The 18,849-nt window shown below is 38.4% G+C and overlaps 1 protein-coding gene across 3 annotated transcripts in view; it reads right to left on the bottom strand.

The window, feature by feature from the left end:
• Positions 1–18,849, bottom strand: part of LOC126334183 (protein BTG3-like) — a 47,887-nt gene that overhangs the window by 8,769 nt on the left and 20,269 nt on the right. For all 3 annotated transcript variants that reach the window (XM_049996807.1, XM_049996808.1, XM_049996809.1), the window contains exon 3: positions 18,020–18,137. In XM_049996807.1, the coding sequence (XP_049852764.1) occupies positions 18,020–18,137 (118 nt within the window). The remainder of the gene's footprint in view (positions 1–18,019; positions 18,138–18,849) is intronic.

Genomic DNA, 18,849 nt, shown 5'->3' with positions numbered 1-18,849 from the left:
GTCTGCCTATAAGACAGGGAACACTCATCTCCATGTCTAACTTTTCCATAACTGCCTTCACCTCTTCAACAATATGAGCAGAGTGGCTATCAACATTAGCTCTCATGCCGGCGCACACGTTGCGCGTTAAATCTCATTTTGTTTTTGCCATCGTGCTGGCTGGACGTGTTAGGCTCATAATGTCACTCAATGTAAACAGAGCGAGGATAAACTCTTAATTAGTGAGAGCTCTGAGGAGAATATTGGCTTTGGCAGCTGCTGTTCTATCCCTCCAACACTGCATTTTTTAAGAACTTTTGCAAACTGTTCCGATATCAGCTGTGTATTGATCAGCAGCATCGTGTCGCTCAACCCATCTTGTTTGACAATGTGACTGCAGTGAGTGTTTTAGGTGACTCTTCAATGTTGCAAACTGCTTGCTAGACACAGTAAAGAACTATACTACTACTTCAATAGTACCAAGTGAGTTTCTCAGCCTCGTAACTTTGCAACTGCAAGAGACAGTGACGTTGAGCTGATGACTTGTGCATTGATAGCTTTCTTTTTTATTTTAGCCACAGAACCTTTCAATTCTGACATATTAACTGAGTAATCATCACAGCCTATACCCACACAATTCTCCAATGATAGAGAAAGGCTTTCCACTTTCCTTAGAACCATAGTATCTAATACTTCACCAGTAATGCTACACTCTTCCTCTTGAACCCTCTTGAGGTTCTTTGTCAATGTTTCCACTACTATCATTGTATTTACGGATGTCAACAAAACCCAAAAATCTTTGTGCAATTTGCTGCCATCATCGACATATCTTGCAACTGAACTCAGTTGGGTGATGTGTGCTTTGTCTCTGGTCTCATCGAAGATCATGCTGTAATAACAAAAATCTTTGATTTCTTCCAGAATTCTCGACATCATCACAGTTTCACAGAATGAAATAAGTTCATTACATATTGCTTTACTTATGGAAGTGCTGTTTGCTTTAGTGGTCTCAAGGTGACATTTTAGTTGCAAGTGTCTAGTGTCAATTCTAAATCTTAGAAGAGCTCTAAAGTTGCCCTCGTTACTCACTATACTTTCACAATCATTTTCTAATAGACTCCCATCATCTCTATGCCGCCATAGAGGAATATTTTGCTTTCCATGAAAGGTGATTGTTTTTATTATAGGTACAAGATGGTCTCTGTTTTCCCTAATACTTTCCATTCTGTCTTGACAATTTATTTATCACCTCCAGTTCGCGGTTGTCTCATGTCTCCAAAAATAATTTTGCATCTGTTGACGCTTGAACATCCTACTGGAGCTGAGAGTGAGTCTCAAGGTCACCATCTTTACCAGTAAGTTTGGCAAACTTTGTTAGTGGTTCAGCCACAAGCTTCTTGGCAATAATGGATTTCTTTCCTCCAACCATTTTATTATTCACAAAAACTGAACAGCTAATGCAAAGAAGTCCCTTTTTAATTTGTGAGAACCCCAGGCATGGATACTGTTCAAAGTGATTATTGTACACTTGTCTGCGTTCAACACATCCCCTTTTGTGCTCTTAAGTATGAAAGCTCTAACCTTTTTCAGGTTTCCTGGAAGCTGTGAGAAGCTTATGTTTTATATCATCACTAATATTTCCTGACACATTCAAATAATTGCCAATATCCGTGGGACTAAAGGACTCAATCAATGAACTTTGTTGTGGAAGTTTTGACGAAGTACTGGGCTCCGCCTGTACATCTAGTGGTGTTTTTGCGGCTGGATGGTGACCGGAATCTTCAGATGTTTCTACTTTTCTTTTTCTTATTACATAATGAGCCATTTTATTATAGTGTTACGATGTAGGTAAATTAGATGCCACTTTATTCGCAATGGAAAACTCAACACTAGTACATTTGGCACTAAAACACACACGATCACACTCCAGGTACTTCAAACATCACTAAGCACAACACTGACAGAAGTCCATGGTAATAGCCAATAATCGCAGTTGTTCACTTTTTATCACTTCCAAGTTATTCCAATGATTGTAGCTTTCCAACTGACTACCTGGCAGTGACTCCCCTTCCCTTATATACATTGTTCAATTGTTTTGAGGACATTCGAAGCCTGAATGTTCACTTTAGACTTTTATGGAGTGTGAACAAATACCTACTGTTAAAGCAATAAGCCAATATGTACCTTTCGACATATAATATAAAGGAGAGTTTCCAATAATGAAAATGTGTGTGGAACTTTTAGTCAATTCGGTTCCTTTCTAGTGCATTTGACAGAGGGCCTATAATAGTAACAATGTGTTTTTAGGAATCTTCTGGAAAGTCACTACTACGCATCAATAGTTTTCCGTATCCAACGACCATAATGAGTCTTGTAGCAATGTTTTTGTTGAGAAATTACTATGAATTACTGTCACTAATACTTCACAATCAACTGATCACTCTCATTCTTGACTACTCTCCACACTTGCACTTGCTACACCTAGGACTTCTTACTTATTCATTCTTAACATTTCTGCTTCTGAATGTTAACTAGCTTCCTATTCAGATAATAGTCCATATTTATAACGCTACGTATCGAAGGTTCTCTGTACCACCAAACGGTGTGATTTCGGACAGTTTTCTCGTTATTTTGATTGTTACTTTCGTATATATTGTTAGATTAAATTGATTGTTACGGTAGTGGTAGGGTATACGTGTAACGAATAAAATATCCCAGAACCAGAAATTGTATGTGTAGGTACATTTATCTGAGGCAGTTAAATTGACCGAATTCACCCCATGGATTAGGGTGATTTTGGACACGTGTTTTTTAAATCTCTGTCCGAAGTTACAGTGTATAGAGGACTAATTCGGACAGTTACTGCCTTTTTAAAAATTTTAAATGCTTTTTATTTGATTTTGGTGACATTTAACACATGGTGGGAGATTTTCCAGCTTTGCCTTGATATTGGAGAAAAACATCTTAACAGTCTCTTTGTTCACTTCTGCATGAGCTCGTTTAATGTTTTCACTTAAGCGCACGGAAAGATCTTCTAACTATCGTTTGAGGAATAAATTCACCCATTCTTCACCTGGCAAATTATTATGAAATTTCTTCTCTTTTCGGCCAGATTTATCAAGGTAGCCTTAAACTAAATATTTAATATCCAATTTAGTGAAAGGAAATCCCCAATGTGCAGCCCTGAAGATACCTTGCTTCAACATTTCTTCTTCTTTATTCAGCACTGGCTGCCCTCCCATTTTTTTTTTTTTTTTTTATTTCCGGATGTGCTTCCTGCACTTTATTTTATAGGGTTGATTTAGGAATACCACACAAATCACACGCTTTTCTATACAATAATTTACCACTCCGAATATCACGAACCACTTTGTCTAAAAGTTCTGGGTCATAATTACACCGTAATGTAGCACATCTCTTTCTCTTATACGTTCTTGGCATTGTCCGAAATCACCCCACACAGTACACAGTTTTACAGAAACTGTCGTTATTTTATAACCCAGCACGATAAACTCAACAAACTTGTACAGAAATTGTCTCAACGCTGTTAGCTACTGAGTGCATCAACAATTACAGTTATAACAAATTCCCGCTTGGCACAACAATAGAAAGTTTCCACTTTACGATAATGCATGGATTTTTAGCTTCTAGACTGTTCATCAATTATTCACCTAGGGAAACAATTGACGCAAAATAAAAGTTGTGGAAATTGATAAATGAAATCTTGCATTAAAAATAACTGGCACACGTACATTATAATAAGTAACTCTTAGTTTCTATGCAGTGACAAAGAGCAAATAAGCCATACTGTCCGAATTTGCCCTGGTGTCTGAAATAACCCCGTTTGATGGTACAGAAAACAGCAGAATATTCGCGAGTTTTCTTGAAAAATGGCAGACCGAATACTGCCTCGAGATCACTAGAATGGCCGCAACTTTTCTTGTAGGTATGTGTTAGCTATCTGTGTGCCAGACAAACACACAAAATACAATGACACGTATGGACGTGTTACATAGGAAAGTACAACTACTCGATAACTGATTCAGTCGAGTCAACTGACAAAGGAAACAAACAAAGAGCGTGCGGGCTGACTGGCGGGGAACAGCGCAGGTGGCAATGTGGGTGGACCCGCAAGAGGGGGAGGGGGGAGTGGCGCACATGGCGTGTGGCGGCCCCCCATATATATATATATCCGCCACTGTCACAGGATCACTTGCGAGTGGAGTGGAGTTGCGAGTTATACATGGAGTTTTAACCGACATGAAAGTGTCCCAGCTAATTCACCTTTGAGCTCATATATATAACATAGGGAAACAGCCCATGTGGGAAAAATATATCTAAAAACAAAGTTGATGTGACTTAGCAAACAAAAGCCCTGGCAGGTCGATAGACACACAAACAAACACAGACATACACACAAACTTCAAGCTTTCGCAACCAACGGTTGCTTCTTCAGGAAAGAGGGAAGGAGACGGAAAGACTAAAGGATGTGGGTTTTAAGGGAGAGGGTAAGGAGTCATTCCAATCCCGGGAGCGGAAAGACTTACCTTAAGGGGGAAAAAAGCACAGGTATACACTCACACATACACACATATCTATTTGCACATACACAGACACAAGCAGACATTTGTAAAGGCAATATATAATGCCACTTTCCTTGACGTTGACCATCTGTCCAATGGCCAGCTTCACAGATCCGTCCACATCAAACCCACCAACAAGCAACAGTACCTCCATTATGACAGCTGCCACCCATTCCATATCAAACGGTCCCTTCCCTACAGCCTAGGCCTTTGTGGCAAACGAATCTGCTCCAGTCCTGAATCCCTGAACCATTACACCAACAACCTGAAAACAGCTTTCGCATCTCGCAACTACCCTCCCGACCTGGTACAGAAGCAGATAACCAGAGCCACTTTCCTCATCCCCTCAAACCCAGAACCTCTCACAGAAGAACCCTAGAAGTGCCCCACTTGTGACAGGATACTTCCCGGGACTCGATCAGACTCTGAATGTGGCTCTCCAGCAGGGATACAACTTCCTAAAATCCTGCCCCGAAATGAGATCCATCCTTCATGAAATCCTCCCCACTCCACCAAGAGTGTCTTTCCACCGTCCACCTAACCTTCGTAACCTCTTGGTTCATTCCTATGAAATTCCCAAACCACGTTCCCTACCCTCTGGCTCCTACCCTTGTAACCGCCCCCGGTGTAAAACCTGTCCTATGCACCCTCCCACCACCACCTACTCCAGTCCTGTAACCCGGAAAGTGTACACGCACAGGCAGACAGTGTTTGTTGGTAATGAGGATCACCCTGTGGCTGAACATGCCTTGGTGTACGGCCAGCACATCTTGCCACTGTGTTACCCCGTCTGGGTTATCTGGATACTTCCCACCAACACCAACCTATCCGAACTCCGGAGATGGGAACTTGCCCTTCAATATATCCTCTCTTCTCGTTATCCACCAGGCCCCAATCTCCGCTAATTTCAAGTTGCCGCCACTCATACCTCACCTGTCATTTAACATCATCTTTACCTCCGGACTTCCGCCTCGACTGACATCTCTGCCCAAACTCTTTTCCTTTAAATATGTCTGCTTGTGTGTGTGTGTGTGTGTGTGTGTGTGTGTGTGTGTGTGTGTGTGTGTGTGTGTGTGTGTGTGTGTGTGTGTGTGTGTGTGTGTGTGCGCGCGCGCGCGCGCGCGTATATATACCTATCCTTTCCCCCCCCCCTCCCCTAAGGTAAGTCTTTCCGCTCCCGGGATTGGAATGACTCCTTACCCTCTCCCTTAAAACCCACATCCTTTCATCTTTCCTTTTCCTTCCCTCTTTCCTGACGAAGCAGCCGCCGGTTGCGAAAGCTCGAAATTCTCTGTGTGTGTGTGTGTTTTATTTATTGTGCCTATCTACCGGCGCTTTCCCGTTTGGTAAGTCTTGGAATCTTTGGGACGACCAGGCACAATGAGTACTGCTCATGTCATCTGGTAACTTTGTCGGATATCATCACTGTTCTGCCTGTGGATTTTCACTGTGGCAAGGAGGGATGATGCAAAGGAATAAATGGTGACTGTTGCAGCCTGATACAAAAACATTTGTTTGCTTTGATACTACATGTACACTACTGACTAATCTTGCTTAAGAATCTCATGGTCATTCTGTCAAAGTCGACATTTTGAGATGTATACATTATGCAGCCCAGATATTTCAGTTTTTTATTCTGGCTAAGAGCTGTTCAAGTTTGGACATTTAAGTTGACGTTTTGGTATCATCCATATATAGAATCTATGTATGAGAAGGCCCTCTTGCCTTGCTAAGAGTTTCTTCTGTAAGTTACTTTACAATGATTTTTACTGAACTGTGATTCATGTGCTGCTTTGAAATCATACTGTGGCAAAGTTGTTAATCTTTTAGTACATGATATTTACCCAGCATTGATAAAATCTGCTAATTTAAGTCTCAGTTAACAGAAGCATTTTATTCTATAGGGGTCCTGATTCAAGATCCTTTTTAGTCCTGTTACTTGGTTATTAGATCATATTACCTCAGAAAGCATTCTTCTTTTACTGTAAAGCATATGGTGGCTTGTTCTATTTTAAGACATGTTGCATTTCCTTCAAGTTTTTTAAAATCACTGGAGAGTGATTCCCTGTTTCCAGTGGTGAGTTTACATATAGGCCCACTAGGCATAGGCCTAGGGGCAGTACCTTAAAGAGGGCAGCATTTTTTGCTCTGCACTCATTTTAATCTTTTACATTTTAATATTGTTAAACAACTTACTAGTTTAAATAAGCCTTGAGAACGAAATTCGACAAAACAAACTTGGAAATATACATAGTTTACTTGGTGACTGAATGGAAATTTCTGTCTAGTATCATCTTCATGATTGTTCAAAATATTTTGAAGTAAGCTCTCAGGACGGCAATCTACAACACAATGTTTGAAACAACATTATTCTGAAAATGTTGTCAACTTCTACTTAACCCTACCATTATTTTCCCCATGAAAATACCGGGACCCCTGAAAAGCTATGATAAACTAATCAGCAGTTTCTTAAATACTGTGCCATGTATGGGCCTCAGTATGTGAAACCTGACTCAGCTTAAATTTCTTGTACAAATTATGGGGAAGCATCAAGTCAACCCTCCATTACTTTAATTAATGTGAAAGCTCTGTGGTCTTCAATATCTGAGCTTTGATTTAATGACACCCGTTTAACAAAACATGTTGGTACAGGGAATGTTTCACATTTTCAAACATATGTTTGTACGAAAAGAACATAAGCAGAATACCTAATAATGTGTGAAATACATTTCACGACAGTTTAAAAATTTTACTGACAGCGTAACAGGAGACAATACAATTAAATTATTTTGCATTGTCGTTCTTTCATAGCACAATTACTTCGAGTAATCCAAGTTGGTAAATTTATTGCTCCATGTTTAAAGGAAAAATCTTTGCACTTGTTTGCCGAGTTTAAAGTAAAAAGTTTTGTCCTCATGTGCGATGTAGTACAACTGGAACTGGATACAGTGTTTCTTTCATTTTTAAATTTTTTTCTTTTGTTTTGACTGTTGGTTCACAAATTTGTAAGTGCTTTAACATGAAGAACAGCATAAAAAGCAAACATGGAAAATTAAGTGCGGCGGCATCGGAAATTATTGAAGGAAAGGTCAGAATGAGAAGCCAATGTTCTAAAAATGCTTGGCAGAGTATATAAATTTTTCGCTAAAAATGTTGCTGGTTCAACTTCGAGTTCAAGTAGTATGGATGCTAGGTTATAAGAAGAGCTTCTGCGAAGTTTGGAAGGTAGGAGACGAGATACTGGCAGAATTAAAGCTGTGAGGATGCGTTATGAGTTGTCCCTCAAAAGACGAAGGTCACGAGTTCGAGTATTGGTCCAGCACACCGTTTTAATCTTCCAGTAAGTTTCGTAACAGCCCACACACTGCTGCAGAGTGAAAATCTCATTCTGGAAGTATGGATAATATTTCTGGCACTGCAGCTGTTGTAAAAGATGTAAATACAGACAAAACAAAAGTTAAAAATGAAGAAAAGCAAATGATTTATGATTTCGAGTTTATGAAAAATTAAGTGTTGAGTCAGACATTATAAAAAGAAAGAACCTAGTTAGTGATGATCCTGCAGAATGGTGTGTCAATGAATCAACAATCGACATTCTCTTACAACATGGCATTCATTGAAATTGTAATGGTGATTTTTCTAATTCAAGAAGATCAATAGGCAATACAACCAGATACTTGAATAAAAATGTATTTTACTGTAAACTTTTAAATGGTGAATCTACTTCGCGTGATTTTCTAGTATACTCCTGTACACAGATGCTTTTTTTTTTGTGCACCATGGAAATTGTTCGGAGGTAAGGCCACGATTGCTACTAATGGTATTGCAGACTGGAAAAATATTTCTAATATTTTATCTCACCATGAGAATTCACGTGAACACAAAAATTCTGGGTTATCATTCTCAACAAGGAAAAGTCACTTGGAACAATAGATAACCATTTTGAGTCATATGCTGAGACAGAAAAAATGAGTTTCATCCTTTTCTCTCAGAGCACATGGAACAATATGGAAATCCAGGGCAGGTCCATAAAAGGTATTTTTCTTCAATAATATGTGATGAAATAATATGTGATGAAATAATAGAGATTCTTTCTGAACGAATAAAGAGAATTATCATAAGTGAGTTAAGACAGGCCAAATATTTCTCTATAATAGAAGATTCTACTGCACACATTTCACATATTGTTCAATTATCTTCCATATTAAGGTATGTGAACAAGAATGATGAACCATTTGAACGTTTCCTTCTGTTTTTACCAAACCCGGAACAAGTTCGGAATCTTAGCTGAGGCCATACTCATCTACAAATTGCATTAATATTACTGACTGTAGAGGCCAGTCATGTGACAACGCAAGCAATATGTCAGGAACCTACACTGCTTTGCAGGCAAGCATTAAAGAACAAAATCCAAAACCGCACTATGTGCCTTGTGCCGCACATTCTTTGAATTGAAGTCGGCACTAGTGCTGCAAGCTGTTGTCGGGAAGCATGGTCATTTTTCAATGTAGTGCAAAACCATCATAATTTTTCCTCTGCTTCTACACAGTGCTGAGATAAGCTTCTTTCTTTCATGAAACCAGAAAGCAAAACGGTAAAAAATATATCAAAACACGCTGGTCACCAAGAAGGGTAGCGTGTGTAAGTCTATATGAAAACTGGGAGTGCATCAACAATCCCCTCACACATATTGCCAATAATACATTTGAAAAACAACTTGTGCGAAATGAGGTTAAGCTTTAATGAATCAACTCAGCAGACTAGAAACAGCTTTCATGATTACAGTTTGTAAGGACATACTTCAGGGATTTAATAGTGCAAATCTGAAATTGCAAAGTATAAATGTTGATACTAAAATAGTGGATGAATTATATGAATCACTTGTAGGATTTATTGCATCTATTCGTGGCATGTTCAACTATTATGAAAATAAATCCATGGAGATTGTGACTGATATAGACTATGAATGCACCCATAAAAGATCATGAAAATGCGAACTTCATGCGATAATGAAGCGGACTCCGAAGGCGTTTTTCTGACAGGAAAGGGGGGTGGGGAATTCTCCCAGTACTCAACAACTTGTATGCCAAATTAGTGAGGAGGAAGGAAAGCTATAGAAAACTGTTGGACTCATTCACAGTTTTCAGTAACCTTAAGAGCAGTTCACCTGACGATATTTCTGAACATGCAGCGAATCTCCCAAGTGTAGTATGAAACAGATTTAGAGCCTTCCTTCCCTAGTGAATGTGGATATTTTGCGAAACTTTTGTAATCTTCTGAGATTATTGATATACCAGTCAAAATGAGTAAATTTTTACGCTAAGAGAGGTTACAGTCCATGTTTCCGAATGTTGACATTGCTCTTAGAATATTTCAATGTATGGCACTTACATATTGTTGAGCAGAACGCTTGTTTTTGACTCTAAAAAGACTGAAATCGTACCTATGTTCTACGTTGTCTGAGGAGAGATTGAATGCCTTGTCCATTCTTCACATTGAAGCCGACCTCCTAACTGATAACCATCTGAACTATGAAGATATGATCAACGAGTTTACTGCCATCAAAGCCAGACCCAAATTTTGCTAACTGGTGAGTTTGCTTATTTATTCATATTAGTTTTAAAAACTTAATCTTACCATGTGATTTTTTTTATAACTTAGAGCACATTCATTGGATTTACAAACTACGTATTACCTGTTTATTATACAATTGCCAATGGCAGAATGTGGAACTAAACCTTGTTTACATACAGATGTGACTGAGGGCGCCCAACAACATTAAACAATACCTGAATGACCCAGGCCGCTCGGCGCTGTACAGTAAAGTCATACTGATACTGTAGTATATTACAACTGATGTGTATTCTTGGCGTCTGCTGGAGTGTATAGTTATTGCAGAAATATGTTATCTAAGAGTACACTCGAGGAAAAAGTATCAATAAATATTGTAGTTCAGTTCCGTCAATAAAATAGTAAAAGCTTTCCTAATATTGTTAGAAAAAGCTACAGTGGGAGCAGTATCTGCAGTACAAGACTGTTTAGTTCTTACATGGATTAAAGGCATTGTGTACACTTATTACTCAGCATCTCAAGCTACACAGATCCTAATGCTTTATACGTTAACTATTACATTATAAAACAAATTTGATTTTTCCACACTAGTCTGTAAAATCATGTAATAGCAAATCCAGTTCTGTGTTTGTTTGTATTTAGTTACTAGTTTGTGCACCAAAATCTCTATTTCATTTTCATTTCTTGCACTTTCCTAGGATTCATTTATTAAAACCAAACTTTTTTATCTGCTACACATGCAAGTTATTTGATCGTAAAACGAAAGTTTAATTTTGAAAGCACCTCTGTAAAAGTACATATTAATTTCTAACATGTGACACGTTCGCTTCAATTTTTAGATTGCAACACATCTTTTTTATTTTCATTTTCAATGGTTTCATGTAAAAGAACATATTAAAAGTGGATGTATAACAAAAATCTGTTGTCGCCTACATGCTCTGCTGAATTTTTAGGCCATAAAAGAAAAGATATATATATATATATATTGTGGTGGAGGGGGAGGGGGGGCGTGCAGTGCATATACTATGGTGTGCCCAGCGGCGCAAAAATTTTTAATATGCCACTGTATGTATCATAATTAATCTGCTTGGCAATGATGCACTTCATTTTGGGAGGCTAGATCAGGTGATTATATTGAAGCTGTTATGAGCTGTTGGCCTCTACAACTAACTGAATCAAATGTATTTAAATTGTACATGTCTTAAAAATAACTGATGGCTTTTACTGATATTTTTAATTTGTTTTAAGCTGACCATTTTAATTAGTTATTTGGTAGACTAAAATTTTGCAAAAGACTGTATGTTATTTCTCAGTCTGTCAACCTGGCTCCTTCCATTACTGAACTGAATGTACTATCTTCTGATAATTTTAACATAGCTCTTTACTGACTAGCTCATTTATATATATTAGTAACATATCTGCAGTGATGAGCAAGGTCTTGCTCGAATCTTATTAAAATCTTCACAGAGGTACTACACTCCAAACCTAGTCCATAGACAAATCTTCCATAACATATCAGCACATGTCCCATGTCTGTAACCCCCCCTCCCCCACTACACCAACCACAAACTAGCTGCAAAGAAAGACCATTCTACCTACATATTATCAGCCTAACCTGTAGCAACTTAACCACATCATTTGCCAGGACTTTAACATTGTATCATCATGCCCATAAATAACAACATCCAACCTACAATCCTCCCCTATGTCCCTGAGTGGTATTCCATCCTTCAGCCAATCTATGGAATTCATGGTCAATCCTTATGCAATACCTAGTCCTAATTCCTTGCCACATGTACTATTTCTCTACGAAAGACCTGCCCTATTGTACTCAACAACTACATCCTAATTCTAGTCCCTCCAAAGGTGTATCCTACACTATCAAACGCAGAGCATCTGTGAAAGCAGTCGTGTGTACACTAGTTTTGCACAGCCTTTTAAGTGAGCATATCCACCTGAATTGAAGTCCACTGCCAAACTGAGACCAAAAGCACAGTTAACAAAACAGAGGCAAATCAAGCTGCTGAGCACAAAATGCTTGTCTTCTATGGCTGTTTCACATTCTGTGCCAAATAGATCCCCCCCCCCCCCCCCCCCCCTCCTCAATGGCAACTACTCTGAACTACGAAGATGGAACTGTCCTTAAAAAACATCCTTTGAACTAAAAATCTTCATGATCACAATATCCACTAACCACTGTTCCACATCTAATTCCACCCCAATCCTCTGTTACACAATCTTCACTTACACCCTGCAGTTTTCCATGAAGACTTAAGACTAACAATAATGAAGTTACAGAAGAAGAAAGTATTTGGACCAGAAGAGTTAATAAGATAGTAGGGTGAATTGTTTCATATCTGACATCAGCAAAGACTGATTAGAGGGCTCTGGAGTTACGAGACATTGGCTTAGAGCTGCTACTGAATTAGTTTCAGTAGATGATGAGCAGTAGACGCTGCATTGACTACATAGATCAGCTAATAGTATCTGCCAACACAAGGGCAAAATTTGAAGAAAACAGTAGGCAAGTTCTTGAAACCCTAAGGAACCAGTCTGCAGACAAAACAGTTTGTGTGTTATCAAAATGAACCTTGTCAAGGGCAACAAACCACACAATCAGAATAAATGACATGTAATTTTGAGAATAAAACTGTAGGTACCTTGAGGTAAAAATTAATGAAACCAAAACTTTCAGGCACATGTGGAAGTTATCTGCCAGTGCTGCATTACAATCCCAAACAAAATAGCATCTGCTGGCCACAGAAGCTTTCAACTGCCTCTACGTGCAACAAGAACATATCACGAAGAAATCTTATGGCTATTATGGCTATGGGGGTAAGCATATGAGTTTGTAGAGCCACAATGGTAAAGACAATGTAGGCTCTTTGACAAGCATGGAGAAGTGTATTATTGCACCTGACATGTGTATATAGAACCAACTCGCCTGTTGATGTGCTCAAGACGACATTAGGCTTACTACAAATGAACCTAGCCATACCACGGAGGTGCACAGTATTGGCTTACAACATGTGACATGACTAGATGGTGGAGGTGCTTGGTGCAAGAGCTACATCAAAGGAGGAAATAAAGGCCATCACTGACAGAAATCTGGAACAGTGAAGAAATGGAGAAGACCCTACCAATTACTTAGTAATATAAGGAAAAAATTTCTTACTTCTCACAGACCAAGGTGGCAACAGACTATCTGTTGGGAAATGGTGTACCCTATTTGCAGTATGTCCTTTATTCAGGATAAGCTTATATCTGTGCATCAAAGCACTTGAAGATAGTTCGCTATCTTCCCCCACCCAACATGTAACTACTCTTTTAGCTCTGAAAGGAGGGAGAGGGACGCAACACTGTCCAAAGGCTTGGCAATGCTTTCAATCTTATTTAAGTGCCTACTGGCTACTCAACACCTGAAGTATACAATGTGTGTTTTACTTCTTTCGTTATTTATTTTTAACTACATGCTTTGGCTGAGTATGTGCTGTGGTTTCTCATTACACAGTGTGTTAATGAAAGAATGTTTCAGTTTCAGTAGTACAACAGTTTAATTAAGACTTCTGTATTTACTTGAGTAAAAGTAGATAAGAAGACGCCCACCCCCACTTTTAAAGAGGCTCCTAGAAAAAAAAAATTATATTTAACATACTCTGATTAATCAAAATTACAAATATTTCACTGACAAAGCGACCTATTCTAAACTTAGACTATTTAATAACTGATTACATTCCAATAATACAAGGACAAATAAACAAAAATAAAGGGTTTATTAATTTCTTTTGCTTACAAAACCTGCCATCCATGGTAATCACTATTTCCAATCACCACCATCTTAATAGTGTAGCTGTGAAATTTATTCCATCGTCACAAATATTTGAGTATTTCTTTTGAATATGTTGCAATTTCTGTGGCACAAAAGTTTCTTGTTTCCAAAACATAGTGTTTGACCTCTGCTCTCTCAATGGCTGTGAAGACCCAGCAGCTGGGATTACTTTCGTTCCCATCATACCTCACGGTGAGCATCGACAACATAGCTGCTGGAGACTTGTAAGTATGGCACTGGCACCCATCTGGACTTTACCATCTCCTCCAGAAATGTACACTATTATTGTCTGTCTGTCCAATTTTAAAGTCAATTCAAATGGATTCAGGCAAACTACAGTTTTGATGTGGAAGATGTTCATAAAAAGCCGAAGTTCGCAGAACTCATTACCTTGGTTGGCAGCACGGCAAAATTTGCTGTCCACTCACCAGTCCTCTCACCTCCATTATCCTAGTTCTCAGTGAAGCTTTTATTATTTTTCCCCTTCCAACCCTTACATATGCCATCCTTGAGCAACTGTGAAATGTGGACTGCAATACCTTCAGCATGTAGGTCACAGGTAACAACACTAACTAATACATACATAAAAGGAGGAGGAGGAGATTAGTGTTTAACGTTCCATCGACAACAAGATCATTAGAGACGGAGTGCAAGCTTGGGTGAGGGAAGGATGGGGAAGGAAAGCGGCCGTGCTCTTTCAAAGGAACCATCCCGGCATTTGCCTGAAGCGATTTTAGGGAAATTACGGAGAACCTAAATCAGGATGGCTGGAGACGGAACTGAACCGTCGTCGTCCTGAATGCGAGTCCTGTGTGCTAACCACTGCGCCACCTCGCTCGGTACATAAATAAATAAAGATTGAGAATTGGACTGCACTGTGTTTGTGATCTTTTATTTATGTACCGGGCGATTGCAATCACAGTGCAGTCCAATTCTCAATCTTTCACTCATTCCACAATCTACTGACATCTGTTGATACAATATCTTGCCGCTGCAACATATTCTTGTAATAACAATTACAGTCAGTTTAATGTCATTTTTTTCATTTTTTAGGCATTTAATTCTGGATTATTTATCTTTCTTGTTTCATCTGAATGTTACCACCTTGTTCTACAGATGATTAAACGTTGGGTATGTTTTTACCCTCTACTCCAATAAGTGAACAGCGACCAATTTTCATTCAAAACTCTCTTGGTAAATCATTAGTCTTCCATAAACAAATAAAATACTGATGTGTTTAGAAACAGGTTATGTTCAAATACAACAAAAGTTTCTTAGATAATAGCATTCAATGCTTTGTACTCTTATGTTTCACAAAATTGTCAAATTTTAAGCAGAGCAACAGTTTGTTGTGGGTGACTAGTTCATAGTTCCACATTTATTCTTTGCACTTGTGCCATGCTAGTCAAATATCACAATGCTCAGAGCGCTGTATCGGAATACCATTCGAAACTGAAGCCTATGCTCACATTTTAGTAAACTTGCATATGACCTTCCAAAAACAGCTACTATCACCTCTGCTTTAGTTCATACCTAAAAAGAATTCCGGCAAAAATACAGAGATTTATTTTCACCTGGCTTGTTAAGCACTTTTAACTTTCAGTGAGGCGTCATAAGTGGCGAGTTTTGAGTAAAACTTACTTTTCTCTGGTTGCCATGTCAAAATTTGCTTCTTTTGCCAAAACATGGAAGAGTTTACAATATCTCAAATCACTAACTTGTGCAGACGGCACTGCAAGAGAGTTCTGAAATGGTGGTTTATTAAGTGAGAAACTAAGGAAAAGTATAGTTTCACAAGATATTGATGGCCCTAAGAATTCATTCTTACACACACACACACACACACACACACACACACACACACACACACACACACCACCAACAACAACAACAACACAGTAATTATTTGGATACACAGTAGGTAATGATATTTTACACAATAATGGTATGGTAAAATACTATCCTCCTGGAGTGTTATCATTTGCCAAATTCTCATTTTGATATCTGAAACAGTTAATGAAATATGAGGAATGCTGTGGATATTTTACTCTGGCTTTATTGCTGGCATTGCATAATCACAAATGAGTGTACTATATCCAATCAATTTTCTCGAGATTGGTGACAGGTACCTCTACCCAGGGCTAAACAAAAATTCAATATGTTAGCTAAATTTCCACACATCAACATATTATGTAATATGCACCAAACACAAAATCATAGTGACCTCTACTTTTCATTGCACACTTTTCCGAATTTCACGGATTGTCTTATTTTCAAGTAAATATCACAATGACTATGACCATTAACGAAATGATGGGCACATCATCAAGAACCTGACATATAAAGCTGTAAGTTAAGCAAAAATTATTTTTTTTACCAAATAGTTTCTTTAAAACGGTTTGATAAAGACTGTATGGTGCACGCCTCAATTCTATCATAGCTGCCCGGCCAAAAGGTGGAAAACACTTATCAGCCTCCCCTTCTGAACAAACAAATGAACTCGTCTAGCACTTTGGACGTAAACTGGTCACTGCGCATCTGCCACCATATCCTGCACGAGCTATACTAGCTCTACGAAAATTAACCATTTTCTCATAATTTACGAGTATTGCATTCCCTGTGATTGGACATTTGGTGCCATATATCTACGGAGGCCTAATGGGATGTTGCTGAATCTATGCCATGCAGAACTGCTGCTGCATTGCATTCCAATGGTGGACCAACATTTTATTAAGCAAATAGCCACAACAATGTTTCAGCCTGTAACTGCCCCCCCCCCCCCCTCCCCATACACACACACACACAGTGACTTATGGGTAACGGACATTTTTTACACTACTCTCACTGGGGGACGGGAGACTGCATGTATGTCAGTCACTTTGCGACTGCCAATGACTAATGGAACAGTGGATAATAGAACACTGCATGGTCACATATGATAGTAGTGTTTCCATAAAGGTAGAATGGCATTTTAACACAGTGACTACTTTATTGTCTTCTTAACTACACAGCTCCAAGTCACAATACAATCCGAAGACAGTTTACAGCTTTCAGAATGGGATAGATTACAAAGAAGTTGTGTAGCCCTTAAATTAAAAAGTGAGGACACATGAAAACAGTGACATTGTGGGAGAGGAAATCATCAGAAGCCCGAGATGATCCAGACGTCAACATACACACTGGCTAAGGATGAGATGTATCACTTTTGGGCCCTTGAAGAGTCTTGTGTAGTTCATACAAGACACCTTCACCCCATGTCTGACTGGTATGCTGTAATTAATGTTAGTGTAATAGAGCGTCATACTTTTTAGGATGGCACAATAGCGACAGTAAACTCAAAACGTGTTTAACATGTGTGCATAATGTTCATTCTGCCAGAATTGTAGAGACAAAGGATGAATACACAGGGTTTTTATTTCCAACAGGACATTGCACCATTTCACACTGCAAATGCATCACTGGCAGTTGGGAGGAACATTTTCCCTGGACACCTCATTTTTAATTTTAGAGATAAGGCATGGTCACCAAGACCACCATCCATTTGCAACTTTCTTGTGGCAGTTATCTGAAAGAGTGTATATTTTAACAAATCATAGTTTAGTGGAGTTGAAAGACATCATTAAAAAAGAGGTGGGTTTTAGTGATCAAATCCTGTTTGCTAAGGTTACAAGTGACTTCTGGGACTGAGTTAAAAATAGTATTGGAAAAAGGCTCACCACCTGGATGATATAATTTTTCGTCAGAGACCATGTGAATCAAATATGAGTCATTAATCTCTCATTATGTATCAGTGAAAGCTATTTCCTTAAAAATCAACAATATTAATCTTCGCTGTCCATTTCCAGATTCCTGTGTTTGGTTGTGAATCAATACTTAATTTATATTGGTTTTCTGTTCCTCCTAAGCACCACACATGTAACATAACGATGACAGGTGTATTCTGCTTAAGTTCAAAATTTAAATACATAGAATTTAAAAGTTTCCAAACACACTTTCATATTGTGTCCAAATATTACCACCACTAGTGGCTTTATAAATACTGGAAAAGCATTCATACCTCTTTTCTTGATTCATTTTCAACTGTTCCCATCTTCTCCAACAGTTCCATGTTTACCAGATTCTCTTTTCCATTGAATGATGCCAAGGTACAATAGGAACCACGATGTTCACCAAATCTGAAAGAAGAAAAAAAAAAAATATATTATTGAAAGCAAATAACTTGAGAAAAAGTATCAAATGAGATGTTGGATTGACTACATTCTGATAAAACACATAGGAATGAAGTTCATGCAGTGAAACTTCTGGTGAACATAACATACTACTAAAACAATGCCCACAAACTCTAAATCTAAACCATTGGAACCTAAACAAATTCATGGCACTAAAAACCCAGACTGATTTTAAAGAATATGTGACAAGAAATAACACTTCAGAGTTACTAGTGTGGAAAATTGATGGAATGGGCTTAAAAAAAGGTGCAATAAACACAGCAGAAAATGTACTAGGTTCTTTAAAGTCAGAAAAGAAGCACTCATAGTTAACACATGAGATACAAAAAGGTAACAATGTTGAAAGTGAACACCAACAATATAGGCCCTTCAGAAATGAAATTAACTGAAAATGTAAATAAGCTAATGAAGAATGGATTAAGGAAAGATGTCACGAGGTAAATAAAATAATGAAAACAAGGTGACATAGATGCTACACACATACTAATGAGCAATCATTTTGGGAAGCACATTGCAAGCAAGGAGAACAGTGATTAGAGATGAAAAAGATAATTTCGGGGCATCATACAATATTTATTTTTGATTTCAAAAATCTTGGCACAAGCTCTGACGATAGAATTCTTATAGGCACCAGGGCAAAGGGCAGAACAAGAACCAT

Source organism: Schistocerca gregaria, chromosome 2, assembly GCF_023897955.1.
Source record: "Schistocerca gregaria isolate iqSchGreg1 chromosome 2, iqSchGreg1.2, whole genome shotgun sequence".
NCBI lineage: Eukaryota > Metazoa > Arthropoda > Insecta > Orthoptera > Acrididae > Schistocerca > Schistocerca gregaria.
This window is presented reverse-complemented; position numbering and strand designations above follow the sequence as displayed.